Source organism: Fulmarus glacialis, unplaced genomic scaffold (genome assembly GCF_000690835.1).
Source record: "Fulmarus glacialis isolate BGI_N327 unplaced genomic scaffold, ASM69083v1 scaffold9844, whole genome shotgun sequence".
NCBI classification, from domain to species: domain Eukaryota; kingdom Metazoa; phylum Chordata; class Aves; order Procellariiformes; family Procellariidae; genus Fulmarus; species Fulmarus glacialis.
The window spans coordinates 7,961-26,308 of NW_009207403.1; the positions used below are offsets into that span (position 1 = coordinate 7,961).

The 18,348-nt window shown below is 41.9% G+C and overlaps 1 protein-coding gene across 1 annotated transcript; it reads left to right on the forward strand.

The window, feature by feature from the left end:
- Nucleotides 1-382: 382 nt before the first annotated feature.
- Nucleotides 383-16,556, forward strand: FAM20B (family with sequence similarity 20, member B). Its single transcript, XM_009576084.1, has 7 exons — nt 383-913; nt 3,664-3,750; nt 6,249-6,358; nt 8,599-8,770; nt 11,481-11,672; nt 13,968-14,027; nt 15,798-16,556. The coding sequence occupies exons 1-7, from the start codon at nt 537-539 to the stop codon at nt 16,027-16,029; spliced, it is 1,230 nt and encodes a 409-aa protein (XP_009574379.1). The 5' UTR covers nt 383-536; the 3' UTR covers nt 16,030-16,556.
- Nucleotides 16,557-18,348: the final 1,792 nt, after the last annotated feature.

Sequence of the window (18,348 nt, forward strand, 5' to 3'; positions counted from 1 at the left end):
TTTGTCTTTCCAAGTAACAGTTACGCATGATGGAGCCCTGCTTTCCTGGAGATGGCTGAACACCTGCCTGCCGGTGGGAAGGAGTGAATGAGTTCCTTGTTTTGCTTTGCTTGCATGTGCGGCTTTTGCTTTCCCTATTAAACTGTCTTTATCTCAACCCACGAGTTTTCTCACTTTTCTGATTCTCTTCCCACACCCCACCGGGGGGGAGTGAGTGAGCGGCTGTGTGGGGCTGAGTTGCCGGCTGGGGTTAAACCACGACAGGCTTTAGGGTACAAGTGTACATAAATGCAAACTTATGTTCCAAGAGTAAACTTGATTTTGAGTTTGGTGGGATCTGCAGGAAGGCAGTTTTGTAAGTCTGTGTTTTCTTTATTTTTAGGGGTACCAGAAGATGCTTCAGTGGTGATACCTCTTTCACAATGCAAGTTACGAATGAAATTCAGTAACTAACATCCCCTTCCTCACCCTGATCTCCGATAGACTTCCTGTAACGCTTGGAAGAAAGGGTCAGGGGAGAAGGGTTGAAGGTCACCATGAAGCTAAAGCAGCGAGTTGTGTTGTTGGCCATCCTTCTTGTCATCTTCATTTTCACAAAAGTTTTCCTCATTGACAACTTGGACACCTCAGCTGCCAACCGGGAGGACCAGCGCGCCTTTCACCGTATGATGGCAAGCCTCCATATAGAACTGGACCCCCGACTTGACCATACGTTGCAATCCCCTTGGGAAATTGCAGCCCAATGGGTGGTGCCCCGGGAGGTGTATCCCGAGGAGACGCCCGAGCTAGGGGCTGTTATGCATGCCATGACAACAAAGAAGATAATAAAAGCTGATGTGGGATACAAAGGGACCCAACTGAAAGCTTTGCTAATACTTGAAGGAGGACAGAAGGTTGTCTTCAAACCCAAGAGGTAAATATTGCCTTCAGTGACTGAATTAATAACTGCTTTATGTGTAATTTTTTAATTTCCATGTTGTTGCGTTAATGTTTAAGTTACAAATTTACACGTAAATGGAAAGGCCACTCTCTTATTTGCAAGACAGACAGTACAGAGCCTTGCTGGTCCTCTACTAACATTAGGTTGCTGTGCTAACTGTCTCTCAGGCTGTATAGCTTTGATGCTCGAAACAACCTGTCTTTAGGTTAAAAGAATAATCACTGTGTTCAGTCCTGAGGGAATGTTGGTTAAACCTGATGTTTCTGAGCAGTATCTTTCTGATTGTGGAAGTGCAGGTTCTGGCAGCATGGAGACAAGTCTTGCCTACTCTTTCTGAGTAAGGGTCATGTCAAACTGCCATGAGAGAATGCAGTTCAAGAACAGGGAAGGAGTGAAAGCTGGCAGTGGTCTTAAAAGTAGATCTGGGTGTCTGGTGTAGCTACATGAAGACTGTAAGAATGGCTTCGTAGGTCAGAGTGAAAGCCTCTGAGTTTCCTGTCTGCCCATAGTGAATACTGAAGCAGCAACGTAAGAATGGGCGGGTAGCAATACTTCCTTGGTATGGTTTCTGTTTACGGTGATCCACAGGGAAATTTGACGTGATTGAACATTTATGAAGAGTCTTGTGCACGTCTGTAAAGCTTTTTGAACTGTTTGCCTTCGGGGGAAAAGGAGAAGAAAGAAAGGTGTAAAAAAAGTAAGGCAGGTGTGTTTTATGGGAGAGCACTGCAATTGTGAAGTGTTGTCATCACGGAATGAGTACATCTCTCTCCAAAGGATATTGGGTTGAGCAAGCATGAAGTTTTTCTGTCATGTTAATGAATGATTAGAGAATGAAGAAAAAAAATCTGCCCTCTACTTCTGGAATTCCCAGCCCTGTTTCTGTATGGTCAATTACTGGTCTGGCTGGAGCTTCACTGTGGGGCTGGGCTGTGTTTAAACAGTGTGAACCTTTCACACAGAAGTCTTGGTGGTACGGCAGGCGGCTCATCCAATAAATGCAGTAACAAGACATGACATTTCTATAGTGCTTTCTGTATAAGTGAGCGCTGTAAACCGTTTCACCAAGCATTGAATTACATTCCCATAATGGAATGTCTGTGCAGGCGAACACAGTGACTGTGCTCCATCAAGGACATGTGCAGCTGGGACTGTTTATAGGAGTGCTAGACAGTTTATAGGGGTGCTAGACAGTATGGCCCTAGCCATACTGGTAAGACCCGTGTTCTGTTTGTGACTGCTGAATAGCTAGGCTTGTAGGCAGAGTCTTGTTCTGTCATTGCAAGATGGTCTCTTTAACTAGCTTTTGACCTGAAAGGTATGTGAAAGTTACTGCTAAAAACCGTCTTGAGAAAACTTACTGGTTGGGGAAGAATAATTCTCTTGATTTGCGCCTTTGCTCTAGAAAGGGCTAGATGCCTACAGTGCATGGAAGCAAGAAGTTGGTTGCATTTTACCTAAGTTTTAGCTCTGCAGCTTTCAAAACGTGACCATGTTTTCAAAAGCCTGCTGTGAGTATATACAAAAGACCTGACTCCGAGGAGATGTTCTGAGGATTAGCTCTCTCATTTCAAAATCACTTGAAATCCAGCTTAAGTTATTAATGATTAGTAGTTGCTACCATCACATGCCAGTGGTATATGTGAAATAAGATGCTTGTTTGGAGTAAGTTCCAGTTAGGCAAGAATCTGTCGAATCCTCCTCCCAAAAACTCTATACCATCCCGCACTGGTTAATTGAGCTGCCTTGCCGAGAAGTTAAAGCGTTTGCTCAGACTGATGAAGTGGACTGTTGTCTTACCCCAGATCTTCTCTGAGCAGGGTTAAAACATCAAAGTAGAGCATGGTGGCTTCTCTCACACTGTTGCTGCTACTGCTCAAACCCCGAGTCTGCTGGAAATAATCCAGTTTACACAATTTGATACATAGATGGAAATGACAAAATAGGTAATCTAATTTGGCCATGCTTTATTTGAAAATGTATTGCATTTCACCCATTTGCTTGGTATTGATTGTATGCTCATCTGAAGCATGTTTCTTAAGCAATATCTCGACCTGATTCAAATGTCATGAATCTCAGAAATTTGTGTTTGCCTTGACTACTGAAGTAACATCTATTTTAAAAAAAAAAAAAAAAGCAGCCTACCACTTCACCAAAATATACCATTGTTGTTGTAATGAGTGTCTAATTTCTATTTCTTGCTGTTCATTATGTCTTTTCTCCACCAGAATAAAGGGTCTTTTTATATCCAGTATTGTCCTCGGGTTCACACTTGCTGGTCTTCTAGCTACTAAAGATTGCATTTGGCATTTCTTCCACAATATCAGATTGTATTTTCATGTTAATCTACAATCCATTCTAACCCCAAAATTGTTTGTGGAGTTGCTGCTTTCCAGTATAAATAGCCCCCTGTTCTGTAGCTGGGTCTGTGCTCTTTGTTCTTAGATGTGACTTGGCATATGGTTGAATTAAAACTCATTAGTTTGAATGGGCACCGCTTCCCAAGCTCTTCAGAGCACTGTACATTACTGACCTTTCCTCCTTATTTACTACTTCAGCAGTCTGTACACTATTTAATCTCATTAATAATTTTCCCTCTCCCATGGGCAATCATTTTGAAAGTGACCCCAAGTCTGTTTAACTTAGCACTGTTACTGCATTTGTTACTCTGAACAGCAGAGTTGATGGGAATCCTGCATTTATTTGACTTATTTCAATTACAGATATGCCAGGGATTATGTAGTGGAAGGAGAACCATATGCTGGCTATGACAGACACAACGCAGAAGTGGCAGCCTTTCACTTGGATAGGTATGGAACTAATGGTTTTATTGTCTCTGGTAAATGCTTTTTCAGAGTCGGGGCTGGGGGGGGGAGGTCCCTTGAAGAATACACCTCAGATGTGAGCTATTTCTAAATCTGCCAATGTATCATATTGAAGCCAAAAATAAAAATTATTAGCTTTTTTGTAAAACTTCATTTCAAGGATCTGTGCAAGATTCTAACGTTTCAGATTTGTTTGAGAAATTTGAAAAGGAGAAGGAGCACAGAAACCACTGATACTTCGTATTATACATAAGAAAGAGCTTAGCCAAATCCTGTGGAAGAGTCTGAAATGCTGAATGTATGTGCTAAGTTAATGTCCAGTATGCTAAAAAGTTAAGTCTAATGTCTAGACTAACAATATAGTCTAGACTAAATATGCATTAATGCATCCTAAAGGAAAAACAGCTATTCATATATTAATTGTATTCAGGGGTATCCAGGTGGTTTTGTGGACCTGAGCTGGAGGTGCAATTATCGGGAGAAAAAAACCAAGGTTACAGGACATACAAAGAATGGGACAGCAATTGCCAAACACTGAATGTTGATAGTTATGAAATATGAGTTAAAGGTGGAGTTTCATCTAGAATAAATGAGCGCAGTCTTGGTCTCCTCATTGTAGGAGGACCATGTTGGCACTGTGGAGAAGATTTCGGAAGATAATTAAACGTGAAAAATTCTCATATGAAGAGACTTAAAATCTTGGGAAAGGGAATAAGGAGGGACAAATATAATAAAGAATCAAATGGTTGAACTTAAACTGAGGTTTTAGTCTTCCTAGTACATAAATAAGAGGCTGGTCACTGTGACTGAATTCATAGGTGGTAAAAGATATGTTAGTCATAATTCACCTGTGGAACTCATTGCACAGGCAATGGAAATTAGTAATTCTAGTTGTGTAAAACCAGTTGTGTAATACCCATCGCTGTTGTTGCAATCTTTAGGTAGTGGGCCAAAATCAGGGTATTTTAAGACAAAAAAAAAAAGAAAAAGATATAGCCAGATGTCTGTTGTCTATTTGTGCTTTCAAGAAAAATGCAGACTTGTGTTTCCCTGAAAAAGCAACAATCAAACATGGTAAAGCAACAACTCAAAGCCTCTTTCCAGTGTCCAAACCCCTCTTTCTTAGCTCTTCCGTGTTTTTTCTTTGGCTGTGTTTTGGTGCTTGTTTCTCTGGCCTTTCTCCTCTTTGTGGGTATGCACCTCTATATTCTTCAAGAATACCGAGCAGAAGCTGCCCGCCCACCTAACTTTAGCGTGTACCTTTATTTTGAATGGTGACAGGTACACGTTTTGTCTGAGGATGTCATTGTTTCATGAAGGACCTGAAAAATATCGTATGTTTACCACTAGTGGGGAGGCTGTGCTATCCAGGATATACTGGCCTTTCAGCTGTGGGTCTGAAAATACAGGGACAGGTTTTCCAGCTCTCTGCTTATTTACTTGGAACACCTGCATTTTCTCAAGCTGTGCATAACTGTCTGTATTGGCTATGAATTTTGTCTTTATGTGTACGTGATTTGTTCAGGCAGTCGTTTGTGTTGCCCTTTCTTACAGGTATTTTATACTTATGGAAGGGGACATACTTGTTGAATATCTAAAAAAAAATACTTTGCAGCTGTTAAGAGTGACTCTCCCAGTATTTCTGTGGAATGTAGATTGTCCCTTTTTCAGAAGGGACAGTCCCTTTTCAGTCTCTTTTTCTGAGATGCAAAGAAATCTCAAAAAGGTATCAAAAGTACATGAAGAGAGTTGGGGCTGACGTTGTACTGATGTTTGTACTCATCCCTTAAGCGTTAAAATTCTGTTACAAATACCCAAGTCATTTGTGGTCACAGAGCAAAGACTGTGGCAGGCATGGGAGTGGAACCTGGATCTTGTGACTGTAAGTTTTATGATTACTCTTCCCACCTCTCTTTTTTTCCAGACACTTCAGACATTCAGTTTTGTTCTACCATTCTCTCTTCCCTTCTCCTCCCTCATGCCAAACAAAATAATTCCTAGATTGTTTAGTTTCAAGTATAATTGAATTGGGCTTAAACGTAACATTTTAATAGATAGTAATTCCCACAAATTGTAAATGATCTTTCCAGGTGATCAGCCCAAAGGCCATATGGTTACTGCTTCAGCCTGTAGACAGATGCCTTCAAGACAGATGACGGATATTTCTGGTATGAGGTCTGATTTCTGAGAGTTGGAGCATGGTGCATCCTGTGTTGCTCTGCTGCAAATGCTCTAATAAAGGAGTGTCACTGATGGCCTATAAAGCAGGTTTAACATCCAGGCACTTAAGAAAAATGAGTTTCCTTACTTTGCCTTGGAGAAGAGAGGAGGTTGCTGCGGGGTTCCAACTTTATTCTTTGGTCTCAGTCATCTCAGTTTCAGACAATGGCACAGAGACTGTGGTTTCGTTTGGTTGTGTTTTAATTTGGAGCTGCTGCCTATGTTGCAAATTCTCGTGTCATGTTTTTTTCACCCCAAATCAGAATTCTGGGTTTCCGACGGGCTCCGCTGGTGGTTGGCAGGTTTGTGAATCTACGTACAGAGATCAAACCAGTTGCCACAGAGCAGCTTCTGGGTACCTTCATGACTGTGGGTAAGTGGATTCCATGGATTGTGCAGCCCAGTAAAGAAAAACGTGTTTAATGGGGAAAAAGAGCCATGGGAATCTGACACAGTTATAGAACAGTTAACTATGATACAGGAAGCTGGTAAGTCTCTTTCTGTGCCAAGAGAGATCGTAACGCTTGTATAACCCCATTTGGCGGGGGAGGAGGACTTGATTTTCTCCAAGCAGTTTTTCCTCTATAACTTCTCTGTGTTCCCTCTTACTGCTGTTACAGATGGGATTTTTTTTGAGTGAGAATTTTCTCTCTGCTGTCAGAGGTGCTTAGAAAAGTCTATGATTGGACCTGAAGGGAAAAAATGGAATTGTATTTAACATGAACACAGTGGTGGTTTGGGATAATTTATAGTCGGTTGGTGTTAGATGTTGTTTGTGCTACGTCAGAGTCTGCTGAGCCTTCATAACTAAATGTGTCAGAACTTCCGTATGTTGTTTACACTAATAATGCCGTGAAGGGCACTTAATGGGAATTATTCATGTGAACTCCTACCAGGTGGTCATTAAACACCAAGAAATTACTTATGCTGCAGCCTTAACTCCTTCAGGCTTTCATAAAATATCCAATTATTACTCTCCCCGCCTTCTTCCCCCCCAATAAGAAGACTCTAGAGGTGATTGTTCATTACAGCTGATAAATATGTGTGCCTGTGTGTATTTCTATTACAAGCACTGTTGGTAGTCTCACTTACTAAGTTTGCGGAACACTTTCAGTTATAAGGTGTAACTTTCAGATGAGAGTAGCTCTGCCTTGCCAAACTCTTTCTGCATTCAGATTGGGTGTCTGCCTCAGGCAGACTTTACTTTTTCTAATTTCAGCCAAGATAACTAAGCAGTTTTCTAGCAGAATGCTGACTTGAAAAGTATGGCTCCAGGAATTTTCATTGCCTTTCCTTAGATTCCTTGGAACCGCCTGTTCTGCAGAGCGTGAACCAAGAAATGGGTGGATCTGGCGAGAAGGTTGTGATCGCTTGTCAACCCAAATTTGACCAAATTTCTGAGGTTTTGAAGAAAAGATAATTCATGCATACTCAGTGCAGATTTGCTGGAGTGGCAGCTAGAATCTCAAAGAATTCTGTCTCTTGCTAGACCTGCTGCAGGCCATGAGTAGGAAGAGAGACTTGCAGGGCTTTCCATACAAATAAGAGATCTGATCTGCTGCAAGCTCTGTGTTGTAAACGATCATGTCTCTGATGTCCCCAAGCTGTCCGACTGGGATACTAGGAGCACAAGAGCTGGGTCTGGATGGAGGACTGCAAAGGAGTGCTGGCCGGCTAAGGAATTGTGATGAGGGATTTGGGCTCGTGGTGTAAGGATGGCAAGTGGAAAACACATCAGTCAGTGAGCTGGGCCTGGTTTGGGGAGGCTGGAGGATGTTGGATGTAGGGCCAAAGGAAGAAAGGACAGGGAATAAGTGGAATCACAAGGGAGTGAGGCATAGTTGGAGAACATTTTGGAAGAACATCTGTGAATATGGAACTGGAATTGACTTGGTAAGAGTCGAGTGAAGGCAGGTTAGAAGGGTGAAATAGAAAAAGTTAAGCTAAAAATGTTAATCTAGGCTGTGTAGATTACTGTACACTACAGGCTACGTAGGCCTTAATGACTAAAGACTGCAGGGTTTCATTGTTCCTCTCCTGTCAGAAGACACACATGAAACTTTTGACAGATCTGCGTTCCTAGGTCATATAAGAATGACAGCTCCTTTGTGTTTCCCCTGCTGAGTCAGCTCAAGTAACTGAGATGTGTGACAGGTCTCAGGGCTCCAAATCCATTTGAGTTCTGCTTAGTCTTTTTTCACTTGTCTCTTTTTGGTCTACTTTTTCAAAAAAGTGAGAAATCTGACACATGAAGTGTGAAATTTAAAAAACAAGGAGTGCTAAGTTTGCAAAGTCAAGGTCCTAAGGACTAGGAAGGGATCACAAAAACTTGTTGATAGTGCAATGTTGCATTAATTCTCAGTGTGATAAAAACATTAGAAAATATAATTACTCTCTCCATTGAATATTAGTCTTTAACGTTGCTTTGAATGAATAGATGTCTGTTTAATCTCTTGAGCCTCTCCCTCTCAGAGGTAGAAAGCATGAGATCAAGTGCAGTGAAATCTTATTGCAGGGAAGGCTCTGCTGCAACAGTATGCTCCCGAATTTCAGTTGGCATCCCTTGGATTAAGTTCTGCTCTTCTGATACCTCTTTATTACATTTTTTTTAAGGTAATAACACTTGCTTCTATGGGAAGTGCTACTATTGTCGGGAAACAGAACCAGCTTGTGCAGACGGGGACATCATGGAGGGGTCAGTGACCCTGTGGCTACCAGATGTCTGGCCTCTTCAGAAGCATCGGCATCCATGGGGTAGGACTTACCGTGAAGGCAAACTTGCCAGGTATGAGAACATGGTAGGGTTATTCTTTATACATGATAATTTGTACTAGAATTACCCTTGCAATATGGTGGCTAATTAAGGAGCAAATGTTCTCAAAACCTAGAGTTTTGCTGACAGCTTTCTTGATATGACACTAGAAGTCAAGAAGTCTAGGATGAGATTTAAATTAAAATGAGGAAGAAAGAAATCTTCATTGTTTTCCACAATACTAAGTGCTGTCCTTTTTCTGCTTCTTGCCTGGAGCATAACTCCACCATACAATCACTCCAATCTCTGAAAATCTTGGCCCTGGGCAAACCAAGACTCTTCTCTCATGCCTCTAGACCTTCTTTTGGCACTGTGCCTCTCTGTGGCACACTAAAATACAGTAGCACTGTGCTGTTTTCTGCCAGACCTGATTTCATAGTCCTTGTAGTTCGTTTCAAAAGTTGTGGAGCTGGTTTAGCTTAAGTAGGTAGGCACTGAGAAGTTCTTCTTTGCTTTGAATACTGTCGGTATTTGGTTACCATGCTCAGCATCTAAAGAATGCTTTCAGAGAAGGACAAACATGGGATCTAGCAATCTTGTACAACAGATGTAACATGTCCGAGTATTTGGGTTGGAGATATTTTTGCCATGACCAGAGCAGATGGTTTCGAGCTTAGTAAGTTTTTCGAAGTCTGTGTCCTGGACAGGAGATTAGAAAGAGATTTTTAGTCCTTGATCTAAAATATCTATTGATTTCCAATGATGTGATTGTTCTCAGAAAGAATCTCATCCGAAGGCTTCATTGAATTCTTTTAGAGTATTAAATATACAGTTTGATTTTTGAGCAGCAGATGTTATCTCCTTTTCAGCAGGTCAAAATCAGCTGTATTTAGCACACAGTAAATTGCAGTAACGAATTGACTGAATTCCTTGGAGGTGTTTCTTGGAGACTGTTTTTCATCATAAACTGCCTGCTTATACAGGAGTTTACCCTGATACCTATGGTGATTTGATATTTGCTGTATTTTAAACTTACTTGCTCGTGCCTCGTTCAGATGGGATTGCATGGTTCTGTTGTTTTGCACCTTGTCACGTCGCGCTTTTCGCTTTGAGAGCATCGGGAGAATTAAATGTTCTAGATGTCATGCTCTCCTTTTTCTGTGTCTGGTAATTATGGAAAAATAACTCTGTAGGAATTTTTTTCCTGATCTAGCTGCTTCTACTCTGTCCTGAGTTGACCTTTTGAACATAATTCATATAGTCACATTAAGGTACATAATTTTTAATGGACATGTAATAGATAAAATCCCTGACCTTCGAAGTCCTATGCTAATGCGATATAAACGATCAGAAATAAATGTCGGATAAAGGTCTGTCCTGAAAGAGTGAATGAAAAATGAGAAGAGAGAAAAATTGTTGCAAGGAGATTAAGTACTCATCTAAAGTAAAATGAGAGGAAGAGAAACACTTGAGGGAGAGAGGGGTGTAGCATAAAAGAAATGTATCCAGTACAAAGAGGAGTAGGTTCTGAGACTTTTGCCTTGTGGGTTTGTGCTGTAAGTTGAATGTGAGTTGGAGCTTGATGCAGAAGAAGGAGGGAACTAGAGACAGCATTTGAGGAGTGTGTGTGACATGTTAACAAAAACATTGAGAAAATAAAATTTTGGCCACTTTGATTTGGATAACTGGAGGAAAGATGGGATATTGGGAACTTAGGCTGCAGACCTCTAGAAGATGAGGTGGGGTATGTGGCAGTTCTAGTAGTTAAATTATGATCTTCTCCCTGCTTTTATGATTTTCTGCAATTTTGAGCCTGTCAGTGAGTCTCTCCAGCATGTGCTTCCTCCATTTCTGTTTACAGTTCACAGATGGTTTAAGGCATTTCCAACTTAACTGCTGTTTTGTGAAGGATTGTTACATGGAAGACATTATAGATGTACTTGTTATTTAGGTTGACAGATGGAGAGGAAATAGACCAGAGATTTGGCTGTTTTGGTGGTGGTGTTGAATAGCTTTGAAAACTATAAAGAAGAAAATGAGAAAATTTAAAATCCTAGCTTTGGGGAATGGAGACATGACATCCATGTTATAAGACCACAAGTACACGCCTAGGCTATACGTAGAAGGAGAGGAGAGAAAAGGGCAACTTGAAATCTTGCCATTGGAGAATAAGGTGAGAGGCTCTGAAAGGAAGGTGGGGAGGAAAGACAACTGTGAGTGAAGGAGAATGAGCACATATGAGGCGCTTCTCCTCGGGACAGAGGAGGTCATTAGTAACCATGATGAGGTTATTTGCATTAGAAAGAAAGAATGAAGAGGATCACTGGAAGGCAAGACTGATGGAAGCAGGTCAAGGCAATAGAAACAGACACAGTATTTGAAGTCCTCAGTTAGGAAATTAAGGGAGACAAGTCACAATGGTAATCTTGCCGTGAGGCAGCCTGACCACTGCCGAGTTGTGAGCAGTGAGCAAGCAAACTCTGACCTTGTTTTCTGTAGGAAGATGATGTGTAACCTTGCACTGAAACCATAGCTTACTCCATACGCTAGGGTGTTAATACAGGATTTACTCTTTTAATAAAACACTTTGTCTAGCTCTTTCTTCTTTATATAGCCTTGACTGCTGCGCTCACCTTTTCTTTACGCACTCATAAGTGAATAAAGGGGCAGCCATAAATACCGTTGGTGTGCAATGATGGAGTATTCCTTGAAGATTTGATTTGTTTTCTTTGACTGCCCACAGGTGGGAGTATGATGAAAGCTATTGTGATGCTGTGAAGAAGACTTCACCCTATGACTCGGGCCCCCGTCTTCTTGATATCATTGACACCGCCATCTTTGACTATTTGATTGGGAATGCTGACCGGCATCACTATGAGAGTTTCCAGGATGATGAAGGAGCCAGTATGCTCATCCTCTTGGATAATGCCAAAAGGTAAGGGAAATCCTGGTGGCCAGGCATTGGTGGGCACAAGGGCACACATTTATCTGCTCTGTTTTCTCTCACTAATTTTTTCATTAATACCTTTTGTGCTAAAAATGCAAAGCTTTCCTTCTTATCAGAAATTACTCACCAAGTATTAGGGCCCTTCAAAGGCTGTGACGCTTACTGTGCTCTAGGTACTATGACTGCTTTGGGCAAAGTCTTACTCAAACTACAGAAATGCCCAAATTAGCACAGTATGACCTTTTTCCCCCAAGCAACTTTCAAAGGTTTGCTTGTGTCTCTCCTCCTGTCCCCAGAAAAGCCCCTCCCTTTTATGCTTTTAATTAATGGAAGATTAAAAACTTACGATTTATTATTTACCAGTGAGTATTAGTGAGTGCCATAGTAAAAGTAGATCTTTTCAAAACGTGTCTCTGAATAATTTGGTATTCCCTGCCTTCTGGATCTGTTTGCTCTGGCTTTAAAAGGTTAAAAGTTTAAAATGGAGATAGAACTGATAGTGAGAGCAAAATATGATGATGTCCTGAGTGTGGACATTAACTATTATCAAATCAAAAATTAAGCATGTGGTGGCTGATGGGAACTGATGAGAAGTCCTTCTTGAGGCCAAACTTAACTATTAAGTATATGTGTTTAAAATGTGAGTTGTTCAATCTTTGCTATAGTTTTTGTATGTTGGCTGGTATAGTTAAAAAGCCTATTGACGATACAGCCTTGTTTAAATCATAACAACTTGCTTATTTTTTCTTAAAAACAAATATAACCTATTCCACTTTCTCATGATTTAGCCCGGAGACTCCCGAGTTTTTTTTCTGATGGGCACTACCATCTGCAGTGGCAGTGAGTTTCCCCTTGTGCGGATGGACCAGCTTCTGATGGTTAGCTCTGGCCGTCCCTGTGCCAGGCTCTGCTCTGCAGTGGCTTTGCATACCACTTGTACAAAGTGTACACAGCAGTTGAGACCTCTGGACAGATCCTTGGAAGGCTTGGAGTTACCATTTCTTTCCCCATTTGCCTTTTGTATAGTGGATTCCTTCTTTCCTTCCTTCCTTTGTTTCTAATTTGTCTGCAGTGGCTGTGTTGAGTATTTTGTCTTTATGCATCAGCCTGTTCAGTAACACTCCTTCAGTTATGTCAGCAGGATGCATTCCACCTTGGGACTGCCTAATTATTGCTGCTTTCAGACTGCTTTAGGTGAATTTGGCAAAAATTGTCTTTCTATAATGCTCTGGCAATGTGCTAGGAGGAAATTAGTGTATTAGTCACTGGAAGTGAATATGATAGTTGAAGGTCATGTCAGACCTTCCATTATGGTATGTGCTTATAACGTTATGAAAACATTTTCGGTGGGGCTTTGCAGGCCCAGAAGTAAATTGTTTTCTTCAAAGCTTAAGTAAAGTTCTTTCAGCTCTTTTGAGATAAGGGGTAGGGGGACAGTTTTTTCATAGAATCATTAGAATATCTCAAGTTGGAAGGGACCCATAAGGATCACCGAGTCCAACTCCCTGCTCCTCGCAGGACTGCCTAAAACTAAACCATATGACTAAGAGCATTGTCCAGACGTTCCTTGGTGCCATGACCACTTCCCTGGGGAGCTTATTCCAGTTTTAAAGCTACTAATAACAGAAGTATTTGAGCAGAGTAATGCCAAACTTCTACAGTAAGTTATCTTTATTGAGGGGAAAGTTCTTTGTTGAAAACAGTATTAGGAGGGAGGTGAAACTATTTTTTTAAAAAAAAAAAAAAAAGCGTGTACAGATGAAGCTTGAAATACTATGAAATCCTTTTGGCAGGCCTCCCTTAGAAAGTGTGATCATGAAATGTTAAAGTGTTTGTTTCAACCTTGTTTGTTGAACTGTTAATCTAAGCTTGGCCATCTAAAACAGCACGTGGCTGCTATTTTATTCATGCCCTGTCCAGCTGTGTCAGACAGGCAAAGCTCCCGCTCTCTGTGTCCAGAATACCAATTATTCCATTCCCCTGCTTCACGAGATGAGCTCAATTTCTAAACTCCTCTGAAGTTCGTTTCTAAGGTGCCTTGGCGTGATAAAGAACTAGGTACGCTAGTGTTGCTTCTGTTTACCTGGTATATTAGCTGATGCTTTTGAGAGTTATATCTGTAATTGGTCATGTCCTGTTTATATTTTAATTTAAATGATTTGATCTGTTTGAGCATGAAATTGCCTAGTATTGATTTTTTTTTTAATTCTTTACAAATCTATTGATGTTGAGAACAACATTAGGAGTTCAAGTGGTTCACTTGGTTTTAATTTTGCTTTTCAGCTTTGGAAACCCTGCCCTGGATGAAAGAAGCATCTTGGCTCCTCTTTATCAATGCTGCATGTAAGTGAAACGCAGGGATGCTGTTCACTTTACTTATGCAATTGCTGTCCTTAGGTTTGCAATATAATTAAGTTTGAAGCCTTCTGGCAACCTGAAAAGGTTCACTTGGGTACATAGTGCTTTACTTTTTTGAGGTACTATGTTTGATGCATTGTCACTGCTCAAGAAGCTGAGAAACACATTTTTATTAAGATAGTAAATCAGACAGTAGACTGTAGGAAGTAGTCTCGCCTCCAGGTCACTGATTCAAATCTATCCTTAGTCAGTATGACAGGTACTTTGCATCTGCAGCTGTCTGCATCCAGCTCCTGCCGAATAAAAGCTCACAGCACAGTTTGAGTTCTCCCTGACAGAAGCTAAGGACTCAACGTGTCTGGCAACTTAACTACCTGTATTTCCAAATGTTCTTTCTAAACAAGACTGCAGCACTGCTCAGGGTGCTTCTTTCGAAGTGAAGTTTGTACGTTTTTTTGCAGGATTTTGTTTCTGCTTTGGCCTTGTGAGCTGTGTTTTTCTTCGTTTTATTTTTAGAGGCTGTGACTTGTTTGATTTCTGTTTTCTGTGGCCGTTCTCTCACCAGGCCATTGCTACTTCTCATTAACAAATAGATAAAAGTACCAGGAAGAAAAGTACTGATATATCCATTTCCTGCCTCTGTTACTTCAAGATAACTCCTTTAAGCCTTCCCAATTAAGCATTTAGTTGAGAGTTCCTTGAGCCTGTCCTTGGAGGGTTCTGTCTCCCAAATTCCTTGGAGTCTGTGAAACCTGGGAACTCTGCAGAAAGCCTGAGCTCTCAGCCCCTGCTTGTGCTAAGCAAGGCTCTATGCATGCTGCAGTACACCTGGCCTATGTTCTGCAAGATTCTTGCAGAATCCGTATGGAGAATCATTAAAGTAAATTAATTTCAAATTCTTTAGTTTTCCTACATTGATTTGAAATGCATTTTTGATTTCTTGTTTTATGAGGATCTTTTGGAGTCTTTCTCATCTAGATTCTCCCAAATGCAACCACAAGAGAAGTTTATCTATGTGAGAGACTTTGCAGTTTTCTGCTTTTCAGATATTCTTTCCTTCTGATACCAGGCAAATGCCATATAAGAAGTCATATGTATAATTGTTTTAACTATAGGTTTGTAACAACGCTTACATTGCTTGTTTCTTTGGAGGCCATCAAAAGCCAAGAGTTTAGACCAGTGGTGCTGAAACACAAAAGTTGGGGGAAGAATCCCAAGAGACTTCACAGAACAAGACAGTTCAGATGGGCTGACATGAACAAATTCAATGGCAGTGAAGCAGAAAGATCACTGCTGTGTTCACTTTCTGTGGAAGTTCAGTCGATTGACTTGCGTCCTTTGTGATTAATTGTTGGTCGGCGATGCTCTTCTTGAGGTGACGTGAGTTTTGGTTTTGAATTAACAGCCGGACTGTTAATTTTCTTTCCTTTTCTTTCCTTTTCAAACTCTGTCCGGGAGGCCTCAGGACCAAAGAACTTCCTTGCTAGCAGCTGAAAGTGTTCCTGTATAACATAAGAATTACGTCACATTAGATTCTTTCTGCTTCACCTTCAGTTTTCAAGTTTCACTTAGGTATTGCATATAATGCAGTTATACCTGGACCCTCCCATGCCAAAACCGCTTTTGTAATAAGACTCCTTTGTTTGAATAAAATCATGATGTAACAGGCTCCCTCAAGAGGTTGGCGTTTGGTATTGCTGATGGGACTTTAGCTGGACAGTGGTATGGTGACATCTTTGTTTCTTTCTTTTGCAGCATCCGGGTTTCTACCTGGAACAGACTCAATTACCTGAAGAATGGAGTACTGAAGTCTGCCTTAAAAACTGCTATGTCGCATGACCCCATCTCACCCGTGCTTTCTGAACCTCATCTGGATGCCCTAGACCAGCGGCTTCTCAGCATTCTGGCTACAGTGAAGCAGTGCACAGACCAGTTTGGCCCAGATGTTGTGCTGGTGGAAGACAGGATGACACTGTCTCATTTGTAATTGTAGTGGAACACAGATGAAACTCCTTTTTTTTTTTAAAAAACAAACAAACAAAAAAAGCGATAGAAAAACAGCACAATCAGTTCAGAAAGGCTTGTGGCCAAGATGGACTGAAATGAACAGGAGAGGTTCCGAGCCAGAGAAACAGAGGTGACGCTGGCTTTTACCTTGGGCTGACAGCAGTGAGAGGTGGGAAGTTGGAGCCTTGGACGGCTCAGTACCCGTAATGGCATCTTGGCCTTTGTGGTGTGTCCATTGCCGGCAGTGGACATTGCACTGGATAAAAATGGCTCTTGGTGTTGGTGGAAGTGTGTGGAATACAGACACTAATTTGTGGACTGAATCTAGAGGGGAAAAATGGAGATGAACAGTACGATCCTCTCCCCTTCTCCTCCCCACGTATACTCTTGCGAGTGTTTGTCTGATTCAGGGTTGTACATAATCAGCTGTGAGCTGGTTAGGCGTTTTACTGCTTCTTTAGAGAAAGAGGAAGTGGTGAATAAAATAATTATTAGACTGAAGAGTTGTGCCACCCCCCCGGGGGTGGGATGTTCTTCTGAATGCCATTAGGGGTGGGAGAGGGGACCTCTGCTGCTCAGTTGTCTTTTCCTCGGTAAAAGGCTGGGAAAGGGGTTTGCCTCATATGTGATAACGCTTCAGTGTTTTCGCTGAAGTCCTATCGAAGATTTATCCACAGGGATGGAGATTTAGGGGAGGACAGGGTGGTTATACAGCACTTGGTAATTAAGGGGTTAAAGTAATGTGTCCTGTCACTGTTTTCCATTTATAAGGAATCTGAGTAGAGGAAATATCCTTGCAGTCCTGTGTCCATATTAACCAAATTTTCATTGTATTGTAGCCGAGAAGGAGGACAGAATCTGTCCTTGGAAGCAGGTTCCGTTAGCGAGGCCATGCTGCTTACTCTATGCCCTATTTAATTTGGGGAATCCGGGCGTGTGGCACTGGCAAGAGAGAGGTGTATTGCTGGGCTTCCCCAGTAACCAACAGCCGTGAAGAGTAGAGAGAACCCTGAGCTGTGGTCTTTCCTCATCATCTCATACGGAGGGAGCTTCCTGCCGCTCGATGTTGTAATCGCAGCTCAGTGCTGCTGTTTTGTGAAACACCAGCAGTTTTTCAGTCCCAACATCTACCTGGCCTGGCTTGTGGCTGAGCTCTGAAACCGTGAGCACTTCCAGTAAGTTTTCTGCCTTCCCCAGCTGCTTTCTGCAACAACCCCCACCGTGATGTTCTCGCTCGGGTGGTCATCCTGTCCTGGCTCCTAATGGTTTTGCCATAGATGGGGAGAGTCGGTGCAAGTGAGCTTTTCAGGGCGGACTTGTGGCACTCATCTTGTGCTAGTCCTGTCATCCTTCAGCACTGTGTCAGCCTGCAGTGCGGGTGAGCTTGTGGCCGTAAAACTTGTCACACTTGTGGTAGGTCTGAATCTGCGTCTCCAGAAGGGAAGCAGCTTCATCATTACGTTTCCAAATTTAACAGGTTTGCATCGATTTTCAGTTCAGACAGTATGGTCCTTAGAAGCAAGGAAGGAGCTCACTTCCCAAAGTGATTACGTATTATTGAACTTGTGAGCAAGAGCAGCAAAGTGTTAGTTTAAGACCTTTTCCTTGATTTGTCTGTCAAAATCTTTCTAGCTCGGCAGTAGTGTGGCAGGCAGATAAAGAGCTGTTTCCTGTTCTTGCACCTGGTGCCATACCTGATCAAAGAGGTGTTAGCGAGCGAGTTTATTTTAAAAATGCAGTTTTATTTTGTTGAAGTCTTTTTGTCATTGCCTGAGCAGAGTATCTTGAAAGTAGAATGCAACTGTTTACCTGGAATTGAATTTTATGTTCTTCTAGATCTCTTCTGGACTTGGCCACATCACAGACCCACCCCACAGTCAGGAATGAGTTAATTATTGGTGTTACTAGTCAGGACTAACGCACAGCCAGCTTTTAGGAGACTGGCGTTAAGCCAGTGCCTGTTTATTGCTGTACTCGATATAACACATGCTTTAGAAGGCATGGTCCCTCGGTGAGTTTAACCCACCGGCGTGGGCTGTGCCTTGCAGGTTCTCTTAGGGCAGCAGCGCGTGCGCCCAGCTGCTGGAGCCGCGCGGGGACTGCCCTGCTCCGGCGTTGGGCTGGGCTGGCCCGGCGCTGGGCTGGCAGTCAGACTTTGGCACTCGAGCGAGGCAGTGTTGGGAAGTACTGCGGGCAACGGTTAGGTGGTTAGGGAATGCTTTTCTTCTAAAGCAGAACAGATTCCTACTGAGGCATTTTGGCATAAACTGTTTCCCAGAAAGTTGAAGATGATTTACAC

Bases quoted from the DNA above. Each gene is read 5' to 3' on its own strand.
- FAM20B (XM_009576084.1), top strand. From the start codon at position 537: ATGAAGCTAAAGCAGCGAGTTGTGTTGTTGGCCATCCTTCTTGTCATC. The intron at 3,751-6,248 runs GTATGGAACTAA...ACCCCAAATCAG, and splicing joins GCAGCCTTTCACTTGGATAG to AATTCTGGGTTTCCGACGGG. The intron at 8,771-11,480 runs GTATGAGAACAT...GACTGCCCACAG, and splicing joins CGTGAAGGCAAACTTGCCAG to GTGGGAGTATGATGAAAGCT.